The 27,119-nt window shown below is 59.7% G+C and overlaps 1 protein-coding gene and 1 non-coding gene across 2 annotated transcripts in view; one reads left to right on the top strand and one right to left on the bottom strand.

The window, feature by feature from the left end:
• The window catches only part of LOC119108861 (RNA/RNP complex-1-interacting phosphatase), a 33,591-nt gene extending 8,358 nt beyond the window's left edge, over positions 1-25,233 (bottom strand). Inside the window, exons 1-5 of the mRNA XM_037232403.1 lie at positions 25,222-25,233; positions 24,551-24,630; positions 18,689-18,735; positions 12,656-12,760; positions 11,884-11,963 (exon numbers count right to left, since the gene is read on the bottom strand). Coding sequence (XP_037088298.1) covers positions 11,884-11,963; positions 12,656-12,760; positions 18,689-18,735; positions 24,551-24,630; positions 25,222-25,233 — 324 coding nt within the window. The remainder of the gene's footprint in view (positions 1-11,883; positions 11,964-12,655; positions 12,761-18,688; positions 18,736-24,550; positions 24,631-25,221) is intronic.
• Positions 1,470-1,542, top strand: TRNAA-AGC (transfer RNA alanine (anticodon AGC)). The gene has a single exon. It is a non-coding gene; the product is annotated as a tRNA-Ala (tRNA).
• Positions 25,234-27,119: the final 1,886 nt, after the last annotated feature.

Genomic DNA, 27,119 nt, shown 5'->3' on the forward strand with positions numbered 1-27,119 from the left:
ATGATTACAGCGCCCAAATGCCTGACAAAATAGCCAAGGTAAAAGTTAGAAAATTATAATTGGCACCAATAGCTGAACCAGCATTAAGTTGGGATCAGTGGTTGCATATTCACGAGTCTCAAAAAATATAACTTTGGTCGTTTGATCGGCATTGGGCCAAATCGTAACCGATACACTAACATTCAAACTGGGGCTAGCCTAGCAAGTTCACAACTGTATATAAGACAGTCCTTCATTTGTTTGTCGTTCACTAGTCAAAAGGCAAACATAGGCCCTAACACGTTTTCGAGCAATTAGCGGCCGATTTTATACAAGTGTACGAAAGACAAATGTACGTATCGCAAATGTACGTACGCAATTGCTCGCATGCAAATATTTGTTACGCAACGTTCGTAAACTTTAATGCATGTGTACGCAAATGGTCGTGCTGCAAATTGTTGCACTGCGCATGTTCATAATCGAATACGCTTGTAATCGCAGAGTATCGCAGTTTTTCGTAAAGGGAAATGTTCGTATCGCACACGCTCGTTCCCCCGATATATGTACATGAAAACGTTATTCGGCGTGTAGCATATACCTACTCACAGCGTATGCCAAGGTGGTGTCAGCGCGACATGACGCATACATGACATTATAATCAGCAGCGCATCCAAGGGGTCCGGGTCCCAGGGCCCGGATCCCTTAAGGCCGGATTCTTGGTTTTTCGCCGCAGGCGGCTCCCAACAGAAATGTAAAAAATCGACATGGTACACATTCACTGAGCTCCGAGCCCACCCCTCAAGGAAATCCTGGATGCGCCTCTGGATATTCTGGTTATTCCATTGTCTATGCACAGAGTTGCGTCGGGTCATATGCCTCGCGAGTGTGTAAGGCTAGCTTGGCCTGGCGATGATTCCGTGAAATGTGAGCAGCTGACTTAAAAGCATGCGTCAGTCTGTCCCTCTGCATGCACATTGCATTTACGTCTACGACTGTACACTATTTGATCATCAGCGTTAACGAACATTTGTGGCTCTTCGTACTGCGACATGTACATTACTGCCGATGAACAATAGCGGTACGAACACTTGCGCTAGCGGACATTTGCTCTTGCGAACATCTGCGATAGCGGTACGTATATTAGCGTTATGTGCATTAGCGTATAAGAACATTAACGCCTGCCAGAATTTTCGAAAGGAACAATTACGTTACGTACATTAACGTTTACGGACATGAACGCTTACGTACATCGAAGGTACGATAACTGCGGCACGTACATTAGCGCGTAAGAAAATTGGTGTTTGTGAACATCGACATGTATGTGTTTGTCTACCCATATCTACCTTACGTATACCTGATGTGCACACCTTTGTCCGTCTACCAGCGGCGCCCGCGTTTAACCAAAGGTTCTTCTAGATAGTCTAATCCATGCCCAGCTACAAAAACCCCACCTTCCAGTCTAACAACCACAGAACCGCCCGAGTGCGCACGGGGCTGTAGCTCAAGTGGTAGAGCGCTCGCTTAGCATGTGAGAGGTACGGGGATCGATACCCCGCAGCTCCAAGCTTTTCGTTTCGATTGTTACACACCACTCGGCAGTATATGACTTCAAAACAGATTCAAATCCTCGCTTTTGAACACCTTCACGACTTCAGGACACCACGGTACCTTGTCGTCTCTCGCAGTGAAAGGCGATTCCACCCGCGGGCCGTGGCGTGCGCCTGCAACCCTGTGCAGGCGTCGCCAGCCGCCGACCGGGGCGTACCCGCACTGCAGACGGAGCCGACCCGGTGGTTGGCGCCGGGCTGGGTGGAGGGGGCACGGCCGCCAGAACACGGCCCTAGGTGCAACACAGCACCATTGGATTGTTAAAGTCGCCCGGGGAGACGCTGGCATAACAGCACCGATAGGGTGGTCACCGATGTGCACTGCAGGCAAGCAGCGCGACGAACGGACGCTGAACAGACGCCGAACGGACGCTAAAGTGGAAGCGGATGGAAATGGGCTGCGCAACCGGCTTCTGTCTGGAGCTTATTTTGGTGCTAGAAGCCTGGACGCAAATTAAAAATGCATGATATAGCAGCCTCAGTGAGGACTCAGGCTCGGTCACGTCCGGGCCTCGGCATGAACATTGCCCACGATTTCATTATCGGAGGACGTCATCTCGTGCCATCAGCCGCCGTAAGGTCGGAGGATCAGTGATTTGTTCAGGCTTTGGAACCGAATGATAACAAATTTTTCCTTTCAACTACAACTCTCACTGCCCCTTCTGCAGTGTAGTTATGTGGCATAATGGTTGATTTAAAACATGGTAAAAACAGTAAATGAGCATAATAGTGGCTATCATTTTAAGATGCAACACGTTTGACTGCTGTGACGCAATGAAACCAAAGAGCAGGAGAAGTGGTGATGTTTAGGAAAATGAAGATATGTCATGACGCAGACGATTATCTGCTGTTCAGACATACTAACAGCGAACCACGAGGCGCTGGCTGCATGATGACTGGGCGTACCTATCGCAGGCGTTGTAAAGTCGGCGGCCTGGCGAAATAAATCTTTTCCAGCAGCGCGGAATCACACAGGAGTGCACATTTTGGGCACTGGATTAGATAACGGTACAACCTCAATGCTGACCATCCCAAGGTACAAGCACGTATCGTGCTATTGTCGACGGCGGCTTAGCTATGGCTTGAGCATCAAACAGCTAGTGGTAGTTTACTTTGCATGCCTGAGGGGCATTTTATCACCTCTGCAAAACGCACAGGGAAGCGATTATTTATGCCCTAGTCGGAGAACTGCTGCGATGACACTCGTTCAAATATACGGCTGGACATCCCAGGCGCCAATAATGGTTTTATTGACCGCCGGGTGGATTTCATCACTCCTGCAAAAGCAGCACGATGGGAGGCATCTTTTAAACCAGTGAATAAATAGTTAATACAAAATCCGCCCGCTCGCACATGCAGCCATACGCACACTTGCATGCGCATACCATCGTCCGCACAAGCCATGCAAAATTAACGAAACAGCGCAGCAAAGTTAAATCATCAGTGCTCAGTGAAATGGTCGTCTTAAAATGGGTACGGATAGCTGCCTTCCCATGCCACATGGTGCTTGACATTATGCTAGTTTGCACTAAAAAGCGCTCCTAGATTACACTACATAGAAATGAGCTAAGTGATAGATTTAATAATTGGATCGCATTGATCGCTCCGAGTTTGTGGGACCACCCAGCATACGGCTCGCATGGAGAACACATTCAGGAATGAATCAAATCCAAAGACGAATCACGTGAATCATATTCATACGACCCCTGAGGCATTTCGCACCGTAATCCACAAACTGCTCGTGTTGCAGTTAGTCCGTAACGTTCCCGTCGTCTCATTCCTCACCGCTCATAATTAATCAGCCGCGCTGGTGCCAGCCAGCCGACATGCTTTTCCTCTGACACACGTCCTACACCAATTCCAGTTTACAAACACCAAACGACAGCGGTTGGCAGACGCTGACGTGTCGATCGATTACCCGTGCCGTTTGTGATTATTCCATGGCATAATCTAAGCGAGTCTGTCGTTATGGCGCGTGCCAATGAGGGACCCAATGCCTGTCGCCGTGCACCATCAGCACCGATGATAACGGAATGAGAATAGCAAATGGCAAGTGTCTCTGCTCCACTATATCCTTTGTTGCAAAAGTCGCGTTGAATGCCTTCTCTGTTTTACACTGCACATTGGTCTGATCCTGCCCTGGTGATCCCAAATGCTCGCACAGCAACGTGAGCCGTCGCTTCTTGCAATCGCCCTGACGACAGCGGCTCCATTCTCATCCCAGCTCAAGGCCTGATTCCGTTATCTCACCAGAGGACCGTCTCCTTCCGCGGCCCGAGCGTTTGAAGACCTCGCGCCGACCCTCCCAGGGACGAGCGGGCAGCGCGGCGCAGCTGAGACGAGAGCACAGCTCTGCGCTGTCTCCGCACAGTCCGGAGACAGGGCAGAGCCTGCGTCCCTCCCGCGCCCGGACAGCCGGCAGAGGCGCAGCCGGCGGCGCGAGACGCGCCCTCTAGCTTTGCATGCACCTTTGTTTAATTAGGCGGGCCCGGGCGCGATGCGGCCACTGTCCAGACCAGCCGGCGCCGCGCCGCGCCAGCCGGCGGCCCGCTCGGCCGGCAAACTCATTTATCTTTAAAGTGGAATAATATTTGAATAAAGCGGCGTGGAAATATTCATGGCTGGCGGCCGCCGACATGACGGGCCGGCAGCCCGGCACCGGGCCGGTGACCGATCGACGTGCGCGCGCGCGCCGACCCGCGCGGGCCGACGCGACGCACCGGCGACCAACGCGCCGCCCCGGCGACCAACGCGGCGCCCCGGCGACAGTCGCGCCGGCCGGCGTCTTTATCACGGCGCGGACCACAGGGGACGGGGCGGCGCGCGCCGCCCGGTCGTTTTTACCGGGTGTTGGACAGTATTTATGGAGTATGATTCGCATAATTAGCTGGTGCGGCCTGTGATATTATACGCCATGCATCAGTCGGCAGCGGGGGAGGGCGGCGGCGGCGGCGGCGTCGCTGGAATGGAGGAAGTGCCCGACCCCCGTCGAGGGCATGCATGATATGTGATATGGTCGGCCGGGGCGCTGGGCCGGGGCGTGATAGCCGAGACACGGGTGCGGGCCGTCGCTCCCTCCCTGAGCGATGCCAACGAGCCGGCGGAGCGGCCCCCGCAAGCAGCGGGTGGCGGCCGCGATCGAGAAAGCGCTACAGGTTAAGAGGAAGAACGGGTGTTGCCTGGATGCATTAGATAACAACTGGGTGTGCTGGTTGGTTCGTGTTCTTGCATGCATCGGTTTACATTATATTGGGAAGCTTTGTGTTGCACCCACTATAACATCCAGGAACTGACGTGCTCTTTTAAAAATGAAATCAAATCGCCTTAATCTGGCAGCCACTGCCCCGTGCATAACATCACGCATACGAAATGAGAAGATGGTACAGAGGAAGCATGCCGTCTAGTTGGCGGCTATCACTCAATGAGTAAATAAAACAAGGCATCGAGAGTCAATGACGTTGAAGTGTTTCAGGATACATTGCATCACTGAAATCATTGCTCGGAACAATGTTCTCATGCAAACATCTCGGCCCAAACATTCCGTAGAACTACACCACATCACCGATCAAAACAAACGATAGCCGATGAAGGAAACCAGCCGAGTCACCCACATGGCATCAGCAGGCACTTCAGACCCGCAGTGCAGGCGAAGTGTCCTGCCTTCGCTGGCGGCAATCTTGGCGCTTGGCGATCCGGAGTAGTGGCGCCGTTCCCGGTACGGCGGTACGGCGCCGGCGTCAGCCACCCTCGCTCTGCAGGGCGACAAGTGCGGCGGCGATTACTGCGAACCAGACGACAGGGTTGCCAGGCGGCGGCGCGGCAGCGTGCCGGCCGGGCTCTGAGCGCGTGCACCCGCGCGGGTCCCGTCCCCTGTGAACGGCTCGGAAGGCGATGCAGAGTCTGTGGCCCGAGCGGACGGTGCGGAGGGGAGGTGGCTGCCCTTTCGGCGCGCCGTGCGCTCGCGTGCAGTAGTGGTCCAAACGCAGCGCGCGTTCTGGTGACGCACGATGGAGGGAGGCCATTGACGGATCTGAGCACGCGGGCGGCGGTCGGCATGCGTGGCTGGGACGATGAGACGAAATTTTTTATCTGAGAAGCCGTGCTGCGGCATAGTGACGCCTTGCCATTCGACCCAAACCAGGCCGGAGGTCCCCAGCATCGCAGCCCAAACCTAGCCGGAGGTCTCCAGCATCGCAGCCCAAACGAGGCCGGAGGTCTCCAGCATCGCAGCCCAAACCAGGCCGGGGATCTCCAGTGTCGCAGCCTCAACAGGCCGGAAGTCTCCAGGATTGCAGTTTTCCGTTAGTGTCCAATCGAGTCAATCTGGATACTACTGCAAAATTAGTTGATGGCCAAAGCCTTTACATCAGGCTGTACGTAAGGTGCGCTTACACACGTTAAGTTTGGTACCGGAGTAGACTCAGTTAGCTGCATGCTTGTTAATCCACACCGTGTCACGTTAGGTCACACGACAAAGAGAACAGCGTACCACTACAACTACCACACGAAATAGCGATGCGGCGTTAGGTAATCTGAAAATCCGAAAGCGAGCAAGGCAAGCGCAGGTGCGACAAAGAAACCACACTTCTGCGCATTAACAAACCTTCCTGGTTTTGACGCATCGTCGGGTATTAATAAAAAGGAAGAAAGGAAGGGCAGTCAGGAGACAGTTTGTGCGTCGGGCAAAGTTCGCGAGTCGGCAAGACGGATCTCAAGTAGTGCGTGGCAAGCATGTGCTCATCAAAAGTCGTAACAATGGGCATCATTGTCTCTACGCCGGAAACGTGAGACATCTCCCCCACAGAGCACATGTGCTTTGTTCGCTCCCGATATCATGTAATTGTTGGAAGGAATGCGATAAGGGCGAAAGAGCTATGCATTCCGATCCCTGTGTCCGCGAGTCAATGCAGATAGTCCCCTCCCCCGAGTGGTGTGAACCTTTGCAGCTGTGTATGCCGAGCTGCATGTACCTGCAGCCTTTCGAAGTGTCACCGCTGCGCCCTATGTACCCTGCCAGCAGCTTCATACTGCGCCGTAACAAGCATTCTTATTGGTAGTACAGTGCTCAAAGTATACCGAACCCTCTATGGCTAATCCTCACTGGTGTGTTTTCGCAAACGGCGAGTGCAACGGCTGCTTTTCCGAGAAACTCTCATGTCAACTAGCATTTCGTAGACGGTTGAGCAAAAGCCGTGACATCTTGTACGTGGCATGCGCATGAGTGGTCGGAATCCCATAATCGGGTTGCCATGTTTGAGACTGTCCTGTATAGGATGTTGGGACATGTGACACGGGATGTCATGGTTTCTCAGACTGAGCATGTTTAATGGTTCGGGGTTGCGCAAGGTAATGCATTTGGAATGCCATCTTTGCAACGGAGCAGCACCCATGTTTACGCCCCCCGTGTGCGGTGGATACGACATTAAGCAACAGTTACCATCGAAGCTCGATTCCTCTTATGCAAGTTAGCAGGTCTGGTCCGGCCCAGTCGCGGCGCAGAGCACGCACATCAGTGTATCGCACTGATTCTCTGACGCCACGTTTTTACCCCCAACATTGCAGCATCCAAAGCAAGGGTGAGTTATACCATCTGGTGCGGTTTTCGGTTAAAACATGAAAACGCTTCACGCTTTTCCAAACTTCAACATGTCGTAAACCATGCATACGATTTGAAACCCCGAATCTCATCATCTGAATAAAGCGCGCTTGGTCTGCTGCAGGGACTGGTGTGGGCAGCAGCGGACGTGCCAGCGCCACAGGTGTTCACTGTTTCCGTCGCAGCCCAGTGCCACCCAGTCCCCCCCCTCCCCCCCCCTAAACAGGAGAGTGACGATGAACATCGCTGGTGACAAACGGCGCACATGAGACGAGCTGCTAATCACGCATCTATTCACGACGCCGCTGTCGAGTCATTACCATGGTTGGTACTTTCTCCACACGTTTGAAGGGCTTTCGGGTCATCAGTATGCGATCTACGAAGCGTTGAGAAAGCATAGTACGATTTCAGGAGACACAACATCTTGCAACCGTTCCTGAATGAAAGTAAGGTAATGTAAAATCACCAACAATGGGAGACAGTGGTATCACTGTGGCCATTCCGGCATTTGTTGGACCCCAACAAGCAGAGCCTGTGTGACCCGAGCAGCACCGACACGACCGCAACCTAACGAGGGTTGCCACTCACCATCTTCGCTGGCTAAAGACCGACTCCGATACAGGGACAGGCCCGCCCCGAGGCCGTAGGTCGCTCGCGGGGGTAGGTCGTGATCGTCCCGTGGGTCGGCAGGTCACCGCGGGCTCAAACCCCGTCTGGACGGGGACGCACCGACCATCTGGCAGTGGTACGACACTGTCAACGGATGCACAAGCCCGAACGGGGGGCCACGAGGCAGCGGTGTCTATTTTCGTCTTCACTATCGACCCTGACATCAGGCCTCAGTGGACGTTTACGGGCGCCCTTGGACGTGCATCTCCAACGCCGGCGGCACGCGAACAACCTTCCCGACAGCCGTCCTCACGTCGCTGCCGATGACGAGCGCCTCCTGGAGGCAGACTCGGCTCCGGCCAGGTGGTCCCGTCTGAGTGGTCGCCGCTGGTCGAGGGCCCCCACCCTGCGGTGTCCCAGCGCACCTTGCTCTGCCAGAGGTCTCTGCTTTCTTCTGCGCCATCGGCATCACCACAATTCGCCACCGAGCCGAACACCATTTTGTCACTCACCAGCACTCCCGCCTCCCACACCGGTTCCGTGGCTTCCTCCACCACCACCGGGTCCCGCCGCTCCCCGTCCACGGGGTCGCGGCGCGCCGGCGGCTCCCGCCTCCGCCACCGGTTCCGTGGCTTCCTCCTCCACCACCGCGTCCCGCCGCTCCCCGTCCCCGGGGTCGCGGCGCGCCGGCGGCTCCCGCCTCCGCCACCGGTTCCGTGGCTTCTTCCTTCCACCACCGGGTCCCGCCGCTCCCCGTCCACGGGGTCGCGGCACGCCGGCGCTCCCGCCTCCGCCACCGGTTCCGTGGCTTGCTCCTCCACCACCGGGTCCCGCCGCTCCCCGTCCCCGGGGTCGCGGCGCGCCGGCGGCTCCCGCCGTGACAAATCAGCGATCGGCATGCAATCGGCTGGAAAATGTGCGGCACCCGTCCGAACACGGCAGCGTCGGCCGGCCAGGCCATCCCACGTCGCTGCAAATCACTTCTAATCATTAGCATTCAGCGAGCCGGCCGCCGGCCGCACGGCAGGGATACGCCGCGCCGGACCGCCAGAGCTCCGCCTTCATTAGGAGGGGAGGCGGTCGGCGCGCGGCCGGGTGAGCGGCGCTCACGCATCGCCGTCCGACCGCGGCGTCCGCCTAGCGCGCGCCGATTTTTGGCGCTCATGTGCGTCGTTAGGGATCATTAGTGATGCGCGGGCCGGCGCCTCCCTTGGGCCGGCGCGGCCGCCGCCGTATCTCAGCGGCTGTCGGCGGCGCGGCGCCGCCGCGGCCGGGCGGAGGCTGCACGCGCGCTGCGGGGACACCGGCCGGCCGGGCGGCGCCGCCGGCTGGCCGGCAGACCCCCGGCGGCGGTGCTCTCCGGAGTGACGGGCGGGGCGGCCAAAAGGCGAGGAGACGCGGCGCAACGGTCGCCCGCCGGGGGCGCACCGCGACCGAACGTCCCGCGCAGCCAGGCTCAGAGCGGGTTAACGGTCGCACTCAGCTGTTCAAAGCGAGCTGGAGAGGACCACTTTGGTCTGTTAATAACACGGCGAGAATGCACGCTGACGCGAAAATTTTATCTCAGGTCAACAGAACAAGTCAATGGAGACGCAGAAAGGAATCCTGGGTGAGGCGACGTTACCACGATTACAACACACGAGCTCGTCAATCAAGATAGCACAACAGACCTCCGCGCGATCCGATGCGCCGATGAGTGGCGCTGATATCGTGCAGCCGCCGAGCGTCTAAACGTGGCCGCACGCAGTCTGGGAATGCCGTCCTAAATCAGACGGGAATCTACCACCTACACCACGTCAACAAACCGTTCCGACATACATCCGCCGCCCCCAGAAAGAGATAGACCAGCCGCTTAACCATGTATTTCGTGTGCACACTTAACAGCGATCAACTGACGGCGACGCGTGAATCAGGCGCCGTGCCGCCCGGCCACCGGCGCCAGACGCCATGTATAACCCGTGAGGCCGGCCGGCAGGGCGGCTGGAGCCGCCATCATCTGCGCCAGCACCAGCCCTGATCGGCCGCCCGCCGATGGTCGCCCCGCCGCTCGGCCGCCTGCCGCTCGGCCGCACGTCGCATGTGCTCCAGCCGCCAGTCGTCTGGCCGGCGCGCGTCGGCCGGCGGCAGCGGCGGCCTGTCGGTCGTCGGCGGCGACGGCTCGGGTCGCCAGCCGTCGCCGCCGGCCGGACGGGTCGGCCCGAGCCACGGCGGCCGCCAGAATGGGTGCGGGGGCGGCGGCCGCCACATCCGCGGGCCCGGCCACCAGGCGCCCGGTGGCGGTGGCGGCGGTGGCAGCGGCGGCGGCGGCGGCAGCGGCGGCTGCGGCGGACGGTCGTACGGGCAGGCGGCGCGGCGCCGTTGCCGCCGCTGCTGCTCCAGGCGCCGCTCGCTCGGGGCGCCGCTGGTCGCGACACGCCGGCTCCGGCTCGGCCTCCGGCTCCGGCTCCGCGTCCGGCTGCAAAGGGCGGCGCTCAGCGGCCATCTAACACTGGTGGGCGGACCGGCCGCCACGCCAGCACAAGGGTGGGCGATGGTCGTGGGTACGCGTAGCCAGCAGTGCGAGCCCACCTACTCATTTGGGGACCATTTAGTGTGACGTTAGCCATTAGAGAAACAACTTGAGTGGAGTTGCAACAACCTAAGCGTGCATGCAGCAAGCCACAGCACGTGCCTGGCCGTACAGTGCAGTGTTCAGACTTCCACACACGTTTGGGTGGGGTGGATGGTCAATTTGACCCCTCCGAAGGTTTTCCAAGAATAACATCCGAACGGCGTGGCGCAGCCGCATCAAACATTGCAAACATGTAGGCAATTAAATAGCGAATATTTTATGGAAACAGGTGGACCTTGTAAGGCCGCTGACCTATGACAGGCCAAATTCAGGTCGTGGCTATGAGCGAAGGCAATTCTTGGGGAATCGTTTGATCTGATGCGACGACAGAGTGCTAGATGAAATCGTACGTATAGGTTCTTTGACAACAAACTAATGACATTTACAATTACGACGAATTCCAGCGACCTTGCGTCAAGGATAAAGGACAAATCGGGATAAAAACCTAACTGCTTTGCTACTGTAGGGCTTGCCTTATCTGGTAATTTCTGACCCTCATTTCAAATTTCTGCATAACGGGGATGGCAACTGTCATCTTCCTTGACCTTCTAAAATGTTTAGAACAGGTTACTTACCTAAAATGACCCAGGTCAATCTTTTGTTTGCTAGGAACGAACCACCTAGCATAATCCTTGACGATCGTTGCAATAAAAAATATCTTAGGTTTTTGGCAGCAATGCCCTTCTACAGGTAAAGCAAGATGACTCACCTGAAATGAACACCAGTAAACTTTTGCTTAAGGCAGGCATCTAGGTTCAAGGCGCTTGCATGAGTAGGTCTTGGGCATTTTGGAAACCAATATTGAGTTTGACCTTGTTGCACCTTCTTTGACGCGAAGGCCTAGGAACCTCCAATTCTGACGCAAGTGAGTTAGCATACAGGTCATCCCACTCTGTGAATTTGATGTCTCTAGTTCTTTTTATTTTTAGATATCAATGCGTCCAAATGGACCCCAATAAGAACGTGCCGCGTTCAACCGGCCACCCGGGCGCGTGCTCACACACACGCAACACTGGTGTCTTGGCTTTATTTAGCATAGTCATCACTACATACCTCCAGCAGGAATCGAAATTACTGAAACATCCCAAAGCATCAAACAAAACAAAGTCACCGCTGCATACCTGCAAGGAGAATCGAAATCACCGAAACCGCCCAAAGCATCAACGGCCAAATCAGCCATCTTTGGCGGTTCACTACGCACCAGTGGCGGCAGCCACTTAAGAAGCATTACAGATTAGGGCTAGTATATTTGTGCTGGCCCCAAAGCTCTTTCGGGCTTTGGGGTCAGCACAAATATGCCATAACCCTCGTAAAGACATCACTCTTCACTTTACTTTACATGACACTTTTTGTGGGTTTCTGGTCTGGGCTGGGTCACTTATGTATTTCTTAGACGCCTTTCTGGTACCTGGAGGGCATACAGATCGGCGGCCCGTGCGAACATTGCCGGAGGAGGGACGGGCCGGCCGTCTCGCGCTCACCACATTTGGCCAGGCGGCCGCCTTCAGGTCGTCCAGGTAGTTGGCCCGCTCTACGTTGTGGCCGCGCGCCTTGTTGAATGCTGGAACGACATGGGCCAGGTTACCGTTCAGAGCGGGGCCCGGACGGCGGAGAAGACGACAGGGAGGACAACACAGCCGGCCCGGACGGCGGAGAGGACGGCACCACCGACTAAGATGGCGGAGAGGACGGCACCGCTAGCCCGGACGGCGGTGAGGACGGTACCACCGGCTCAGACGGCGGAGAGGACGGCGGAGAGGACGGCACCGCCGGCTCAGACGGCGGAGAGGACGGCACTGCCGGCTCAGACGGTGGAGAGGACGGCACCGCCGGCTCAGACGGCGGAGCGGACGGCACCGTCGACCTGTCACTCGGCGTCCGGGGCTTCGCACCGAGTCGGCACGCGACGAATCCTCCGACTCAGCGGCCAGGTAGAGACCCGAGGGGGGGGGGGGGGAAGGCGACGACGAAAAGCTCAGTTCCACTGCAGACGGAGAGTGAGAATATTTGAGGCTGAGGACATCGCCAACGGCTCCCGGGGCTAATCAAGCTATCAATAAATCGGTCGCGCTCATCAACAACCCAGCACACGAGCGGCAGCTGAGCTGCCTCGTGCCATCATCCACCCCTGACATGGCCAGTCGTGCGGCGGCGACATATCGCCCGTGGGCGGACGCCTGCCATCCGCACAGGGCCGCCAGCCACCGGCGGCACCTCCCCGCCCGCTGGCGCTTCCCGCTCCACGCCACTGACCGGCGATGGCAGCGTCCGGTGTGAAGCCCAGCCGGGAGATCAGGTAGCGGCAGACCATGTAGCCGGTGCGGTTGACGCCGTGCGTGCAGTGGACGCCCACCACGCCTGGCGGGCGAGACGCGTTAGCCGGGGGGCAGCAGGGCGATCAGCGGCGGCGCAGCGGGCTGCGGTCCAGGCGGCGGTCGGACCCTGAGCGCCGCGCGACGCGCACGGCTCCCTCGCGCTCCGGCTGGCGTTGCACGACCCACCGACCGACTAGACCTCAGCGAGGCGGCGGTCACGCCCCGCGCCGCCGCCTCATATCGGGAGACACAGCGCTGTGCGACGCTCACCTGTGATGGGCAGCGATCGGACACATTGCAACGCATTTGACTCGGGCTCAGAGGACACAGGTTGAGAGCTCTTCCGCTACATAAATATTTGACCCGTGCCATTCGGGACCAGCGGCGTGAAAAGTTCCGGTGTTAATGGTCGCGAGAGCTTTTACCGCTTACTTCTGATACCCCACCACAGAGAGGGATATTGGTCCTACCCACACACCCAACACAAGCCAAACTGACTTGATACAAGACCTGCTTAAAGAAACGATGCATCAAATGCATCGCTCTGCCCATGCACATGTGCGTTGCATATAGAAGAGGCAACACGACAAAAACTGCGACAGGACATGACAACAGGACAGGACAACAGGACGGGACAACAGGACACGTATGAAAAAGGAGAACTAAGCTGAGCACTGCGAATGACATTTCCTTCTCTCTCATTTTCGTGGCTGGTCACGTTTACTGGTACTCGAAGTCGGCGGAGCGCACTCCCGGAGATGTGGTCCGCTCCACACAGCCGTGCAGCCGTCCTGTCTGCTCCACACAGCCGTGCAGCCGTCCTGTCCGCTCCACACAGCCGTGCAGCCGTCCTGTCTGCTCCACACAGCCGTGCAGCTGTCCTGTCCGCTCCACACAGCCGTGCAGCCGTCGTGTCCGCTCCACACGCCCGTGCAGCCGTCCTGTCTGCTCCACACAGCCGTGCAGCCGTCCTGTCCGCTCCACACAGCCGTGCAGCCGTCCTGTCCGCTCCACACGCCCGTGCAGCCGTCCTGTCCGCTCCACACGCCCGTGCAGCCGTCCTGTCCGCTCCACACAGCCGTGCAGCCGTCCTGTCCGCTCCACACGCCCGTGCAGCCGTCCTGTCCGCTCCACACGCCCGTGCAGCCGTCCTGTCCGCTCCACACAGCCGTGCAGCCGTCCTGTCCGCTCCACACAGCCGTGCAGCCGTCCTGTCTGCTCCACACAGCCGTGCAGCCGTCCTGTCTGCTCCACACAGCCGTGCAGCCGTCCTGTCTGCTCCACACAGCCGTGCAGCCGTCCTGTCCGCTCCACACAGCCGTACAGCCGTCCTGTCTGCTCCACACGCCCGTGCATCCGTGTGGAATGGACAGGGCCATACCACTGAACAGCTGAGTCCTTCACCACTCCGTCGGCTTTGACATCCCTTAACCATCCCGTTAACTGAACAGCCGTGTCCTTTGCCATTCCGTTGGCTTCGACTTGCCGGGTGGTGCATTGGGTTCACAACGCGACAATAGCAGTCGTCTGTTCATTTTTGACTAAGGTAATAGTTCACTCGGGTACTTCGACAAGCTCACGTCACCAGACAGCTCTACGCCATTCAAATAAGCTACCTGACGACACTGTTGCACAAGGTTTGCTATCAGCTGACTGGAGCCGGATCTATCTATGACGATGTATTCCCCATGACCTCACTTCGCCCCTCACCGCTCCTCCTCTTCAGTAGCTGTCACCGGCGGCACGTGACACGGCCAGCGTGTTCTCGACCCCTCCACCACTCCCCCTGCCCACTCTCACCACACCCCACGCTCTGCTGTGAATGTGACTATTTGGCAAGCCTGCTGCGCCGGCCAGGAAAGATATAACCAAATGCATGCGCTCGTTTACGGGGGGTATCAGGTCGTAAGGGTGTAAAAGATGAGATGCGTACACGACAACAAAGCCAGCTGACAACGAGGCAGTTTGACCCGATGTGCAAGCATCACAGCCAGTCCCGACCCGTCGGGACGCACAAGGCACTGAGCTCAGACGACCGGGCCGAGTGACCGGGCGCGCTGCAGCAGCCTCGGCGGGGGCGGGGGGGGGGGGGAGGGAGACCGAGCGGCCAGCAGCCAGCCGGGCGGGAGCCGTCAACTAGCCGGGCGGGACCGTCAGCCAGCCGGGCGAGGAACAGTCAACCAGCCGGCGGCGGACAGTCAGGCAGGCGGGAAGCAGTCAGTCAGCCAGGCGGCGGACAGTCAGGCGGGCGGGGAACAGTCGGCCAGCCGGGCAGCGGACAGTCAGGCGGGCGGGGAGCAGTCAGTCAGCCAGGCGGCGGACAGTCAGGCGGGCGGGGAACAGCCAGTCAGGCGGGCGGGGAACAGTGAGCGGGCGGGTGCGGTCGGCCGGGGGCGGGGCAGGCTGCAGCAGAGCCGGACCGCAGGGTGGTCGCCGGCCATCCGGTCGCCAAGGGCCGATCAACGCGCCGATGGTATTCCGAACGGGGAGCGGAACAGCGCCGCCGGCCGGGCCGCCACCGTTTACGAGCCATTGTGGACTGCCGACTCGCCGGCCGCCGGCGGAGCGACCCAACAGCACCGATGACCGGGGACCAGGGACCGGGCGGACGGGGCCTGCAGACCGGGGACCGGACGGGCGGGGACCGAGGACCGCAGACCTGGAGACCGAGCGAGCGGTGACCGTGGACCAGGAGACCGAGCGGAAGGGGCATGCAGACCGGGGACCGGACGGACGGGGACCGAGGACCGCGGACCGGGAGACCGAGCGAGCGGGGACCAAGGACCAGGGGGCCAAGTGGACGAAGTCTCCAGTCCTCGTCCGCAGGCCGGGGACCGAGCGGACGAGGACTGGAGACCAGGAGACCGAGCGAGCGGGGACCGAGGACCAGGAGACCGAGCGGGCGGGGACCGAGCAGACGGGGACCGCAGACCGGGGACCGAGCGGACGGGACAGCGGACCGGGGACCGCAGACCGAGAATCGAGCGGGCGGGGACCGAGCGGATGAGGACTGCAGAACGGGGACCGGGCGGATGAGGACCGCAGACCGGGGGTGGCAGACAGGGAGACCGAGCGGACGGGAACTGCAGGCTGGGGGCCGAGCGGGCGGGGACGGCAGACCGGGGACCAAGCTGGCGGGGACCGAGGACTGCGGACGAGGAGACCGAGCGGGCGGGGACCGTGGACCGAGGACCGTAGACCAGGAGACAGAGCGGGCGGGGACCGCAGACCGGGGACCGAGCGCACGGGGACCGAGGACCGCAGACCGGGAGACCGAGCGGACGAGGACAGCAGACCGGGGACCGAGCCGACGGGGACCGCAGACCGAGGACCTAGCGGACGAAGACAGCAGACCGGGGACCGAGCGGACGGGGACCGGGGACCGCAGACCAGGACAACGCAGACAGACAATGACCGTCGGTGGAAGAGCGACTGCTGCAAACAACGCACCGGACAAGCCATCCTAGTTCACAGGCCGGGCCCCTGCCGTCTACGGCGAGGCGGCCGGTACCGTCTGTAGCGCCGGTCAGCACCCTCCAGCGCCCGCGGTGTGCCCCCCGGACAGGCACCGGCCAGGCCGGCGCCGCCACCCCTTCGCGGCTCCCCTTACGTCGCGTGATTAACAATTCTGATAGCTTAATAAGAGCGGCCGGGGCGCACGATCTCATTTGCGGGGGCTCCATAGCGCGCGCGGCCGCCTGATGACCTAATTGGGCGCTCTCGCGGCGTAATTGGCGCGCCAAACGGGGCGCCGACAGCGGCCATTACATCCAGACACTGTATAATTTCGCCGCTGTATCATGCCCGCGACAAATTGAGAAAAACGCGGCTCCGATGCCGGCTGGGCATAAGCCCCGGTCTGGGTCGGCGGCGCCAGGGCCGGCCCGGACAGCCACCCCAGCCAACTAGCCCTGATGCTGCTGCCGGACAGCAGTCCCGGTCTGGGCGGGACCGGACAGCCACTCCAGCCAACTAGTCCTGATGCTGCTGACGGACAGCAGCCCCGATCTGGGCGGGACCGGACAGCCGCTCCAGACAACTAGCCCTGATGCTGTTGCCGGACAGCAGCCCCGGTCTGGGCGGGACCGGACAGCCACTCCAGCCAACTAGTCCTGATGCTGCTGACGGACAGCAGCCCCGGTCTGGGCGGGACCGGACAGCCGCTCCAGACAACTAGCCCTGATGCTGTTGCCGGACAGCAGCCCCGGTCTGGGCGGGACCGGACAGCCACTCCAGCCAACTAGTCCTGATGCTGCTGACGGACAGCAGCCCCGGTCTGGGCGGGACCGGACAGCCGTTCCAGCTAATTAGCCCTGACGCTGCTGCTGGACAGCAGCCCCGGTCTGGGCGGGACCGGACAGCCACCCCAGCCAACTAGCCCTGATGCTGCTGCCGGACAGCAGCCCCGGCCTGGGCCGGCGGCGCCAGGGCCAGCCTGGACAGCCGTTCCAGCCAGCTAGCCCTGATGCCGCCGCTGGCGCGCATTTGCCTTAATGTGGGGGGTGAGGACACACCTCAGCCACTGTCAAAAGAACTGCAGGCCGAGCAGCTGCGTCACTGAATGCGTACGAGTCATGCGTGGACATCCGATCCTGCAGACCAGTCCATTCGTCCACTACGGCGAAGCTGAAGAACGCTCTTCCTACCGCAAAGCCCAGTATGGATGCTGGATACGTTCTCTCTATTTGATATAAATGTAGCCTTGTCTTCCCAAGGCTGTTCATTACAAGTTCTCTAGCTGGATAGTAATGTGGGAATGAGACGGAAACGGCAGCAGATAGCGCATCAGAAATAAGGACCATTAACATGCCTTTTCACTGTAAAAACACATGTCAAACATTACCGTACCGTACTGTACCGTGGACACCTTTCACAAATTCGAATCTAGTCATTCAGGCGCGGCAGTAGATTTTCATTAATTATTCGTTGTGCGTCTATGACCGCTGGTTGGCAGCTATCGCACATTCACTTCGTCATTTCGCACATGCCTGCAAACATTTGTTCCGAAGGTCATGCGCACCTGACCAGAAAATGATCCGACATGACTGTAAAGTTTGCTGGATCGTGAACGTTCACTTTTGAAATCTTTAGTTTCTAGCGTTCTTAATCCTACTTTTTCACTTCCTGTTTTTCAGACATACGCCGAGAGCGAGACCCGGACGCATCGCCGGCAAGCGGCGGCGCTGCCCTGAGCCGTGCGTCTCTGGGGACCTTGTCAACGGCACGGGGCGCACGACTCGGGCACAGCACGCACGCACGCACGCACGCACGCACGCACGCACGCACTCACGCACGCACGCACACACACACACGCACACACCCACCCACCCACCCACACCCACACCCACACCCACACCCACACCCACACCCACACCCGCCCGCCCACACACACCCCCACACACACACACACACACACCCACACCCACACCCACACCCACACACACACCCACACCCACACCCACACCCACACCCATACGCGCGCGCACGCACGTACGCACGCACGCACGCGCGCACGCACGCTCGCACGCACGCACGCACGCACGCACGCACGCACGCGCACACACCCACACCCACACCCACACCACACCCACACCCACACATACACATACACACACACACACACACACACACACACACACACACACACACACCACACACACACACACACACACACACACACACACCACACACACACACACACACACATACACACACACTCACACACACACACACACCACACACACCACACACACACACACACACACACACAACACACACACACACACACACACACACACACACACACACACACACACACACACACCACACACCACCGATTGCCGCGCTGTTCATTACCTAATCAGCAGGCACGCCCAGAATGCGGCCGTGACGTGGGCGTGACGTCACGGCCCCGTCGCGAGACGGCGCCGACCGATCGGCGGGTAAACAGCGGATTACACCGCGCACTTACCGCTTTTGTCCTTGTCGGCCAGGTAGGCGTCCATGGCGTCAAAGAACCTGCCGGATGGCGGACGTCGGTTATCGTCGGGCTCGGCGGCCGCCGCTGACGTCCGTGAGCCCGGGGAACGCCCCGCGAGAAGGCCGGGCGCGCCGTCCGGCACCCGGACCTGGACCCGCTCACGCCGTACCAGCGTCAGCACATGAGCCGGGAACACGCCCGATCTGGGAGTAAATCCTTTTTAAGCGTCGCCGTTGGGTATTTTTAAACGTCTGCTAAAAGTGGACGGGCCGTGCATCGTGCATCGTGCATCATCCACGGCGCTGCCATTAAGCCTGGCGACCTTTTCCGGTCACGGTGACCACTCTGACCCATCCACATGTAAGAGCAGTCCTCGTCGCACTGCCCAGCCCCCGTGTCGGAACGGTGCACATCTGTCCAGCCCCCGTGTCTGAAAGGAAAGCCCTCCACCGAGCACCAGCGCCAGAAAGTCCGTACTCCAAGTGTCAGAGAGCCGGCCCGTTATTCAGCACTCGTGTCGGCAAGGTGGCCCCTTGTTTAGCCTGTGTCGCAACGGCTGCTTGCTTCAACGACAGGAAGGGACGTATCGGTTAAACAAAAGCAAATGCCTTTCACGTCAACGCACGTATGGCTACCCAGGTCATCAGAAGTGTTTACTATTCGCCCGAAGGCATACCTCGAAAAACAGCTGCGGGCTGAGAGCGGACAAGTCACAGTATTAGCATGAGCCACCAGGGGTCTACGAGCATATCAAACATAGCTTTAAAGAAGACAAAACCGAGGACCTTCACATCGCGTGAAGACAAAAATAAAACAACCCAGTTTTAAGTTTTAACAGGCATTTCCACGTCGTATTACCAATACAAACAGCAATGCATTTGCCGCTATTCGATAGCAAAATTCCAGGATTGCGAGCTGGATGCTGCTTTGCTCCATTGTCACAGGATAAGCACGCACCTAGATGATGAATCGTTTTCAAGAACAAAACCAATGGTAACTTATTCCAAACGTCATGCTAGATCACTGTACATATGTACACGATTATGATGAATGGGGTTATTGCTACTGGTTCTAGCATGGTGGCTGGGATGAATGCCACCTCCAGCATCACCTTCTTCAAGATTTTCATTGTTAATTTCCCTACGGCATGTGGACGATAGGTTTCGCAATGACGCCTGAGCTTATTGCCTCATAACAAAACCCGGCTTTACCGCTCAGCGACCGAAGGCGTGCGTCATAGTTTCCAACAGAGGGGCTGGTGTGACGTCACACGCCACCAGAGCCACAGCCGGGGCGCTACGGAATCCCCGCTCACTTCAACAACAGATCACCGTGAGATGTCAACAGAGGGGCTGGTGTGACGTCACAAGCCACCAGAGCCACAGCCGGGCCGCTACGGAATCCCCGCTCACTTCAACAACAGATCACCGTGAGATGTCGACGCTATTTGAGCGCAGCCTCAGCCCTTCCGCGAGATTTTGCAATACACTGCACGGCCGTTTACCGGTTCAAACACTACACAATGCAGAGAGCTGTTGGCAAGCCATAACAATCAGCGGCACACCATGCAAATCATTTTGTTACAGGCGTTACGAATGTTCCGCACGTCCTCCATCCGCCTCGGTCTATACCTGAGGACGGCAGCCTCGCTCCCGCCGTCAGCAGGAAGGACCGACAGTGAAGCGGCAGGTCACGCACAACCGCACCGGTGGTAATCCTCGTGCATGGAATTTTCCGCCACTTTGTGCAAGTCACCGGCACGAGCACATGAATGGGCTGGGCCACGGACTCTGCACTCGCCGGACGGGGCAGCCTCCAGGGCCCCGCCGAATCTGTCAGCAACGACTTCTCGCGGACTCAAGGCATGATCTTGAACTGTACAATGGCTAACTTCAACATCCTTTCAGCATCAGTGAAAAGCTGTAGTGCCTATGATGGCGACCGGGAGTACCCCGGTATCCGGCCTTTCCGGTCTGCCTCTGCCTCTGCCTCTGCCTCTGCCTCTGCCTCTGTCCCTGCCTGTGCCTCTGGACTCCGTCGTGCTTACTTTTCAAAGCAGCAAAAGCTCCTTCTCCCAACAAGGTGAGAGCAACACCCGTCCGCCGGGGCTTTACCAGCACTATCTTAGATGAACAACACCCCAAAGTTGAACACAGGCAAATGGAGGCTGTCACCACATCAGCAGATCCTCCGCGAAGTTGAATACCAGGACAACTATCAGTCCTATCCTGTCCGCACAGCTTTATTGTTCACTGCACCTCGAAATAAACATTAAAAAAACAGCTTATCAAGCCGGGTATCCAGCTTTCGGACCTGCCCGCTATCTCCGACCTAATTTACCTCTCTGTATGTCAGGGTCACGTCAAATGGGCGCCCCTGTGATCTATTCACGCCTCATTCCGGAGCGCGTGCCACGCAGGCGCCTCGGGCGTCGGTCGCCCCGCCCTGGGCCGGCAGGGCGTCTACGCACGTGGCGGCCGGGAGCACAATACTCACCGGCCGCATTCCGGCGCGCGACACCAGGGCATTTTCCGCCGACGGCGCGCCGCGCCTACTTAAGTCGTCCGGCGCGGCGCGTCAGCCGCCACAGAACGCAGCATGAGCGATGAGGCTCTCACGCAAGACGGACGACGCTCTTACGGCCGGCAGGGCGGCTTGCACAAGCGGCGCGCGGGCGGTAGCGACACGGAGTCGGCAGCGGGCGGGCGGGCGAGCGGGGCGATCGGCGGCTGTTCGGGTTAGGCCATCGGGTTCGCGGCGGCGCGGCGGCGCGGCGGCGCGGCGGCGCGCCGGGCGGCGGCCAGGCGGTGGCCGGGCGGGTGGCCGACCGATCGCCGCACGTCCCGCCGCTAAATGGATGGGGATTAGAGGCGGCGCCGACGGTCGGCTGCGCTGCCGGGCCGACCGATCGGGGCGGCGGAGCGGCCACGGTTCTGCACCGCGCGGGGGCGTGCACACGCCGCCGCCGCCGCCTCCCTGGCCGGCGGCCTGCCTGACCGCGGCGCGCTGGTCGGGCCGACGGTCGGCACGTGATGCTACAAAGCGGCCGGTGACCACCGTGTGGTCAGCATACACACCGCCCGTCGTCGTCGTTACACCGCAGCCGGTGGTCGGCACGCGTCATCATTACGCCGCAGCTGGTGGTCAACGAGTGTCCGGACGGGCACGCGCGACCGCCAAACGCTTACGATGACCGCCGACCGCTGAAGGCGACCGAGACCGCTGAAGGCGACCGAAGACCGCTGACGGCGACCGAGGCCGCTGAAGGCACGTGCCGATGTCGCACCGCGGTCCGTGTTGTTACGACGCGGCTCGTGTTCGACGCGTGTCGTTACACGGCGCTCCGCGGTCGGCACGTGTCCCCGTCACAGCGCAAACCGTGGTAGATACGCGGAATCGCCACAGGCCGTGGCCAGCACGAGGTCTCGTGACGCTGCGGCGGGCGAGCGGCCGCCCCGCCCGTGCAGCGGCGCGGGGCGGCGGCGGCGGTGGCGGCCGGCCTGGCGCCGCGTTCGACACCGAGCGACGCGCCCAGAAGCCCGGCCGTGCACCGGCACTGGGGGGATGCAGGGTTCAGCGCACCCGTCGACGGGCCGCGCGGCTAATCAGAACACCGGACACCGGTCCCGTCTGGATTGCACCGAGCCAACCACCTGGAAAGTGTCGACTTGCAGCGGTCTTAAACAGCCTGCAGCCCATGCACGCCGATGTGCTTAGATAGCGGCCGAGTGATTAATCACCGCGCCGGCGAAATGTGCCAGAACGGCGAAAGAAATGCCAAAAATGCACAGCTATTGGCACCTTCAGCTCCCGTAGCCGTCTCGGGCCTATCTGACCGGACACATTCCTGAGGTTGACTAAGCACCTTACTGGCTGGCCAAGGCTCCCAGTCGAGTAAAAAGGCACTCGGCGCCTTATCGGGTGTATTTGTCAGGCATTCTTCGCCCGAACTATCCAGACACTACGAAAGGCGACCGATGATGCCGTTCAGTCCGGGAAGAACGTGTCGGCTTTCCCTGCACGGTCGTTTGCTCCGGATCCTCGGGCCAGGTTCTGCGAACCTCCCGGACCAGACGTGCCACCGGTGTGGCGGGCACGCGTGGGTGCCGTTAGCCCGTCCGGCTAGGAGTGCACCGCGCCGCAGCTCATCGGTTGAGCGCGACACGCCGACGTCGCGTGCCGGACATTAGTGAGTGATGAGGAGATCAGCAGACACGGCGAACACGCCATGGCGCCAGGCTGGTGCGGACTCCGGCGCGAGCAACGGCGTCGCGCGCGCGGCGGCAGGACAGCCGAGAGCAGTGCCGGCAGGGCGGCACGAGACGACTGGCGGCGTGGCAAGCGACGACATGACGCTGGACAGGATGGGGATGGTCACATGACATTGCGGGTGACGTCACCGCACAGACCCAGACCGTGGCCCTTCCGCTCCCAGACGCTGCGTACAGCTACAAGCAGCCTCGCGCCAGTGGCTACGACGCCGCCGTAACACCGTAAACGCCTCCCCATCACCCCTACCCCCGCCGGGGACCTGGTTACCACGACGGACAGGGAGAAGACCAAGCGGCGGGCACAGCGGCGCCGCGGCGGTGCAGCGGTCGGCGCCACGCGGCCCGACCGCGGCAGGTCGACAACACCGTGCATCGAGCCACGGCGACCGCCGGACCTGACCTGACCTGACCTGGGAGGGTGTCTACCAGCCGGGCCGGACCTGACACAGCCTGACCTGACCTGGGAGGGTGCCCACCAGCTGGGCCGGACCTGACGCAGCCTGACCTGACTTGGGAGGGTGCCCACCAGCGTGCCAGACTGGGTACGGTGACCCGATCCGGATCTGAGCTGCAGTAGATGGACCGCCGGCCGGGGGTGGACGCCGCATGGTGGCCAGATCCGACCAGAGTGGTTAAGAGGGCTTTATCGTCGCCACGGTTAGGATTACCCCGTTTTCGTCGTGGTTAGAGTACCTTTGCATGGTGATGGGTTTACGCCGCCACTACCCAAAAACGTCATCGTTGAAATCTTCTTCTGTTTCGGACTTTCCGCGTTATACTTTAACTAGCTCCTAGCAGAGCAAACCACCAACATGGAATAATGAAACACAAAACACGTCCGTACGCTGCTGCATTACTACTTAACATTTACAACGAACCAGATCACAAATACAGCAAGCGGTGCCAACGTGATGCCGGCCTCCGACCTGACCAAAATCTGATGCGCTACGGCCTGACTGAGGTGTAATGAACTGGAGCCAGAAATATAAAATGGACCGTCCTCACTCACACGCGCTTTACCGCACATATTAAATACTCACTGTCATAACAACTCACAAAACGAACATACTACGCGAAAAGTACAATATGTTATATGAAACGTAACACACATATACATATTCACACACATTTATATCAATAAAATATATAAAGAAGGACGGAAAATTACGTGAAAATAATAGTTAACAGCCGGTGCTTGACATCAGAGTGGCACCTGTGCCTGTCTGGGCAGAGCCCGGCGCCGTCCGCCTGCCAACCGGGAGCTGACGGGCCGCGCAGAACTCAGCGCTAAGACGACCCTAATTAAAGAGGAACCCGAGTCGCGCCCGCCAGCCGGCCCCCGTGAAAATACGCGTAAAATACCGTGTAAGAACGCAGTCGCGCCGAGGCTAAGCTATTCATACTGTGCGAGGCGCTATTAATTGGTCGTTTGGCGCGATGCGGCCGGACGTGCCGGCTGCCGGCGGCCGGCGGCCGGCGGGCGGCGGGCCGCCGGCAGCCGGCTGCGTGCGCCCGGCCGGCAGCCGCGTGCGTGCGCCCGGCGCTGGCGGGCGCGCGTGCGTGCCTCCGTCGGCCCACTCACCGTCGCATCACCGGGCCTCTGGGGATCACGTGACCTTCTGTGGCGATCTTGCCGTGACGTACGCCGCGGCTCTCGAACTCCTGGCGGTGGCGCAGAGACAGGCGTTAGAGCGCGGCGTCTCATCAGAGGTAGCCTGAGTTCACCGCTGGCGAAGTCTCCGGCGTGGACAGGGCACGCCTTGTCGTCTCGCGCGGCGACGGGCCCGCCGGCCACGCGCCGTCTCTTATGCTGGACACGGGAGCTGGCAGCGGGTGCGGGGTGGGAGCGAGCGCGAGAGCGGCCGACGGTGGGGTGCCGCCGTGGTCGGGGGGCATGACCAGCTCCTCGAGACGGAGGCCTGAAGCGGTCGGGCGTCGGCTGGCTCGGTTAGCACGACTCACCTGAGCATAGCGACCAAGGAGCGGTAGCTCGAGTGGACAACTGAGGATAGCGACCAAGGAGCGGTAGCTCGAGCGGACATTTGGTGGAAGGACGTGTAAACATACAAAAGCGTACGTTTGCACGCTGGTTTTGTTCGGAAGCCACCGGTAGCCTGGATCCCGAGCATGTCCAACACACGGCCGCCAGAGATGGTTCCTGAGCCCTGAGCTCGGTCATACGGTATCGGTTTAAAGCTATTGAGAGGCATACATTGCCTCAACCGCACATGACATGCCTGTCACATGACTCACACTACGCGGCATACTTTGACGACAGTGTAATGCTCGTGACGGCTCCCCGCCAATATATGACGTCATTCGTGAAACCGTGCAAGACTGGTCACGTGGTTCGAGTTCGAACTTCCCGCAAGATGTCTGTCCTTGTACTGGGTATAAGCAAAGAACACCACACAGCTGACATGACCAACCAGTTGCAATATCAGTGGCACGTCAAGCCATATGAAAGGGTCTCATCGAGTGACATCATCCGTACTGATCTCACAGCTATTCGCATATGGTTATTGACGCGCTCCAGCAGGCTGTAAGAACGTCTTACTACATTCGTCAATTAGCACGAAGCACATTTGTTGGTGCAATATAGTGATTAGACCATACTAATTGGTCCGATAGGATCTATCCCCGCATCATATTTGGCAAAAGCTTACCGAACGTGACACGATACGATCAGTATGACATCAAGCTAACAGCTTATCACACCTTTCTGATGCACCAAATAAGAGATTTCTTGCGAAGTCCGCTGCAAGGCTCCCTGAACAGAGCCAATCTCGCCAGAGGGTACGCTGACATGTTCTGATTGCGACCGCTTGTATGCCTGTTTCTTTAACTGTGACGTCAAAACTTACGCGGCTGTTAGACGAATGTTAGACGGAGAGTGGCTACGTGAAGACAAGCTGGACCAGGCCTATCGATTGGTATTCGAAATTCTCACATTTGGCGATTAGCTCCAGTGAAAAGGTGAGACAGGTGACGCCGAAGAAGGCCCCACGCGGGCGGCCACACGCACAGAGAGACCGCGTTAAAAGCTGGACCGACGGACGGAACGCAGTCAGTCAGTGACGGGAGCAGCGGTGCACGCTCGCACATCACATCGGACGCGCGGCAGTCCGGACATGCCGATGTGCGCTATCACATCGGGCGGCAAGGGCAAGTGGCTGAAGTCGATAAGACCGAAGGGCGTGTGACAAGTGGTCCAAAGACCTGATGCGACCGGCAGCGACGGCGGCAAAAGCCGGCTCGGCGGCCTCGTGCCCAGGCTCGCTGGACACGCGTCACCGGCAGGGACCGGCCGATCCCCGCGGTGGACCGTGCGCAACCTCCTGCCCGTTGCGCAGAGAACGACTCCCTGTAAAAAAATACACGCACTCGACCCAGTGCGACACCGTGTCAGCCATCCCTCACCGCAGCCCCCGAAAAAATCGGCCGTCACTTCACCTGTCAATGCACTTTCGCCGCCCGGCCGTCGGCGGCCGGTGCAACGGCGCGCGGCGGCTAACGAGCCGAGGCGCGCTCACACCTCGCGGCGCAGCCGATCCTATCGGCCGATGACACTCGATGGCTGGCTAAGCTGGCCGTAATGGAGGCGCGGCCGCCGTGCCGCCCGGCGCTGATTGATGGCTCGGTGCGGCCCTAGCGAGCCCGACCGGTCAGCGCCAGCCGCCCGCTATCCGGCCATCGGCGCATTTGTCATCTGTCCAATATGTCGGCCCACGCCAGCGTGATGGCCCAATTAGGGCCGGCGGCGCTGACGGCGGCCCCAGGTCGTGATGGCCCAATTAGGGCCGGCGGCGCTGACGGCGGCCCCAGGTCGACGGCGGACCCGCCCAATTGGGCGGTAGATTTGCTCCAGGTCCCGGCCAGCTGGGCGGCAGGTTCGCTCGAGGACTCGCCCAGCTGGTTGGCAGGTCCGCTCGAGGTCCCGGCCAGGTGGAAGGGCGGCTCTGGGACACCGTCGGCTCTGGGGTCCGGCCGTCTGAGCGCCAGGTCCACTCTGAGGCTTACAGGTGGGGGGGGGGGGGGGGGGGGGGGCTCTGGGCCGGTCAGCTGAGCTAGAGGTCAGCTCTCGCTCCGGCTGTCTCTCGGCATCTCTCTCAGTGCGGGTCATCGTCGTCAGTGCGGGTCATCCCAGCCCC

The sequence above is a fragment of the Pollicipes pollicipes genome, unplaced genomic scaffold (genome assembly GCF_011947565.3).
Source record: "Pollicipes pollicipes isolate AB1234 unplaced genomic scaffold, Ppol_2.1 Scaffold_691;HRSCAF=793_pilon_pilon_pilon, whole genome shotgun sequence".
In the NCBI taxonomy this organism is placed as follows: domain Eukaryota; kingdom Metazoa; phylum Arthropoda; class Thecostraca; order Pollicipedomorpha; family Pollicipedidae; genus Pollicipes; species Pollicipes pollicipes.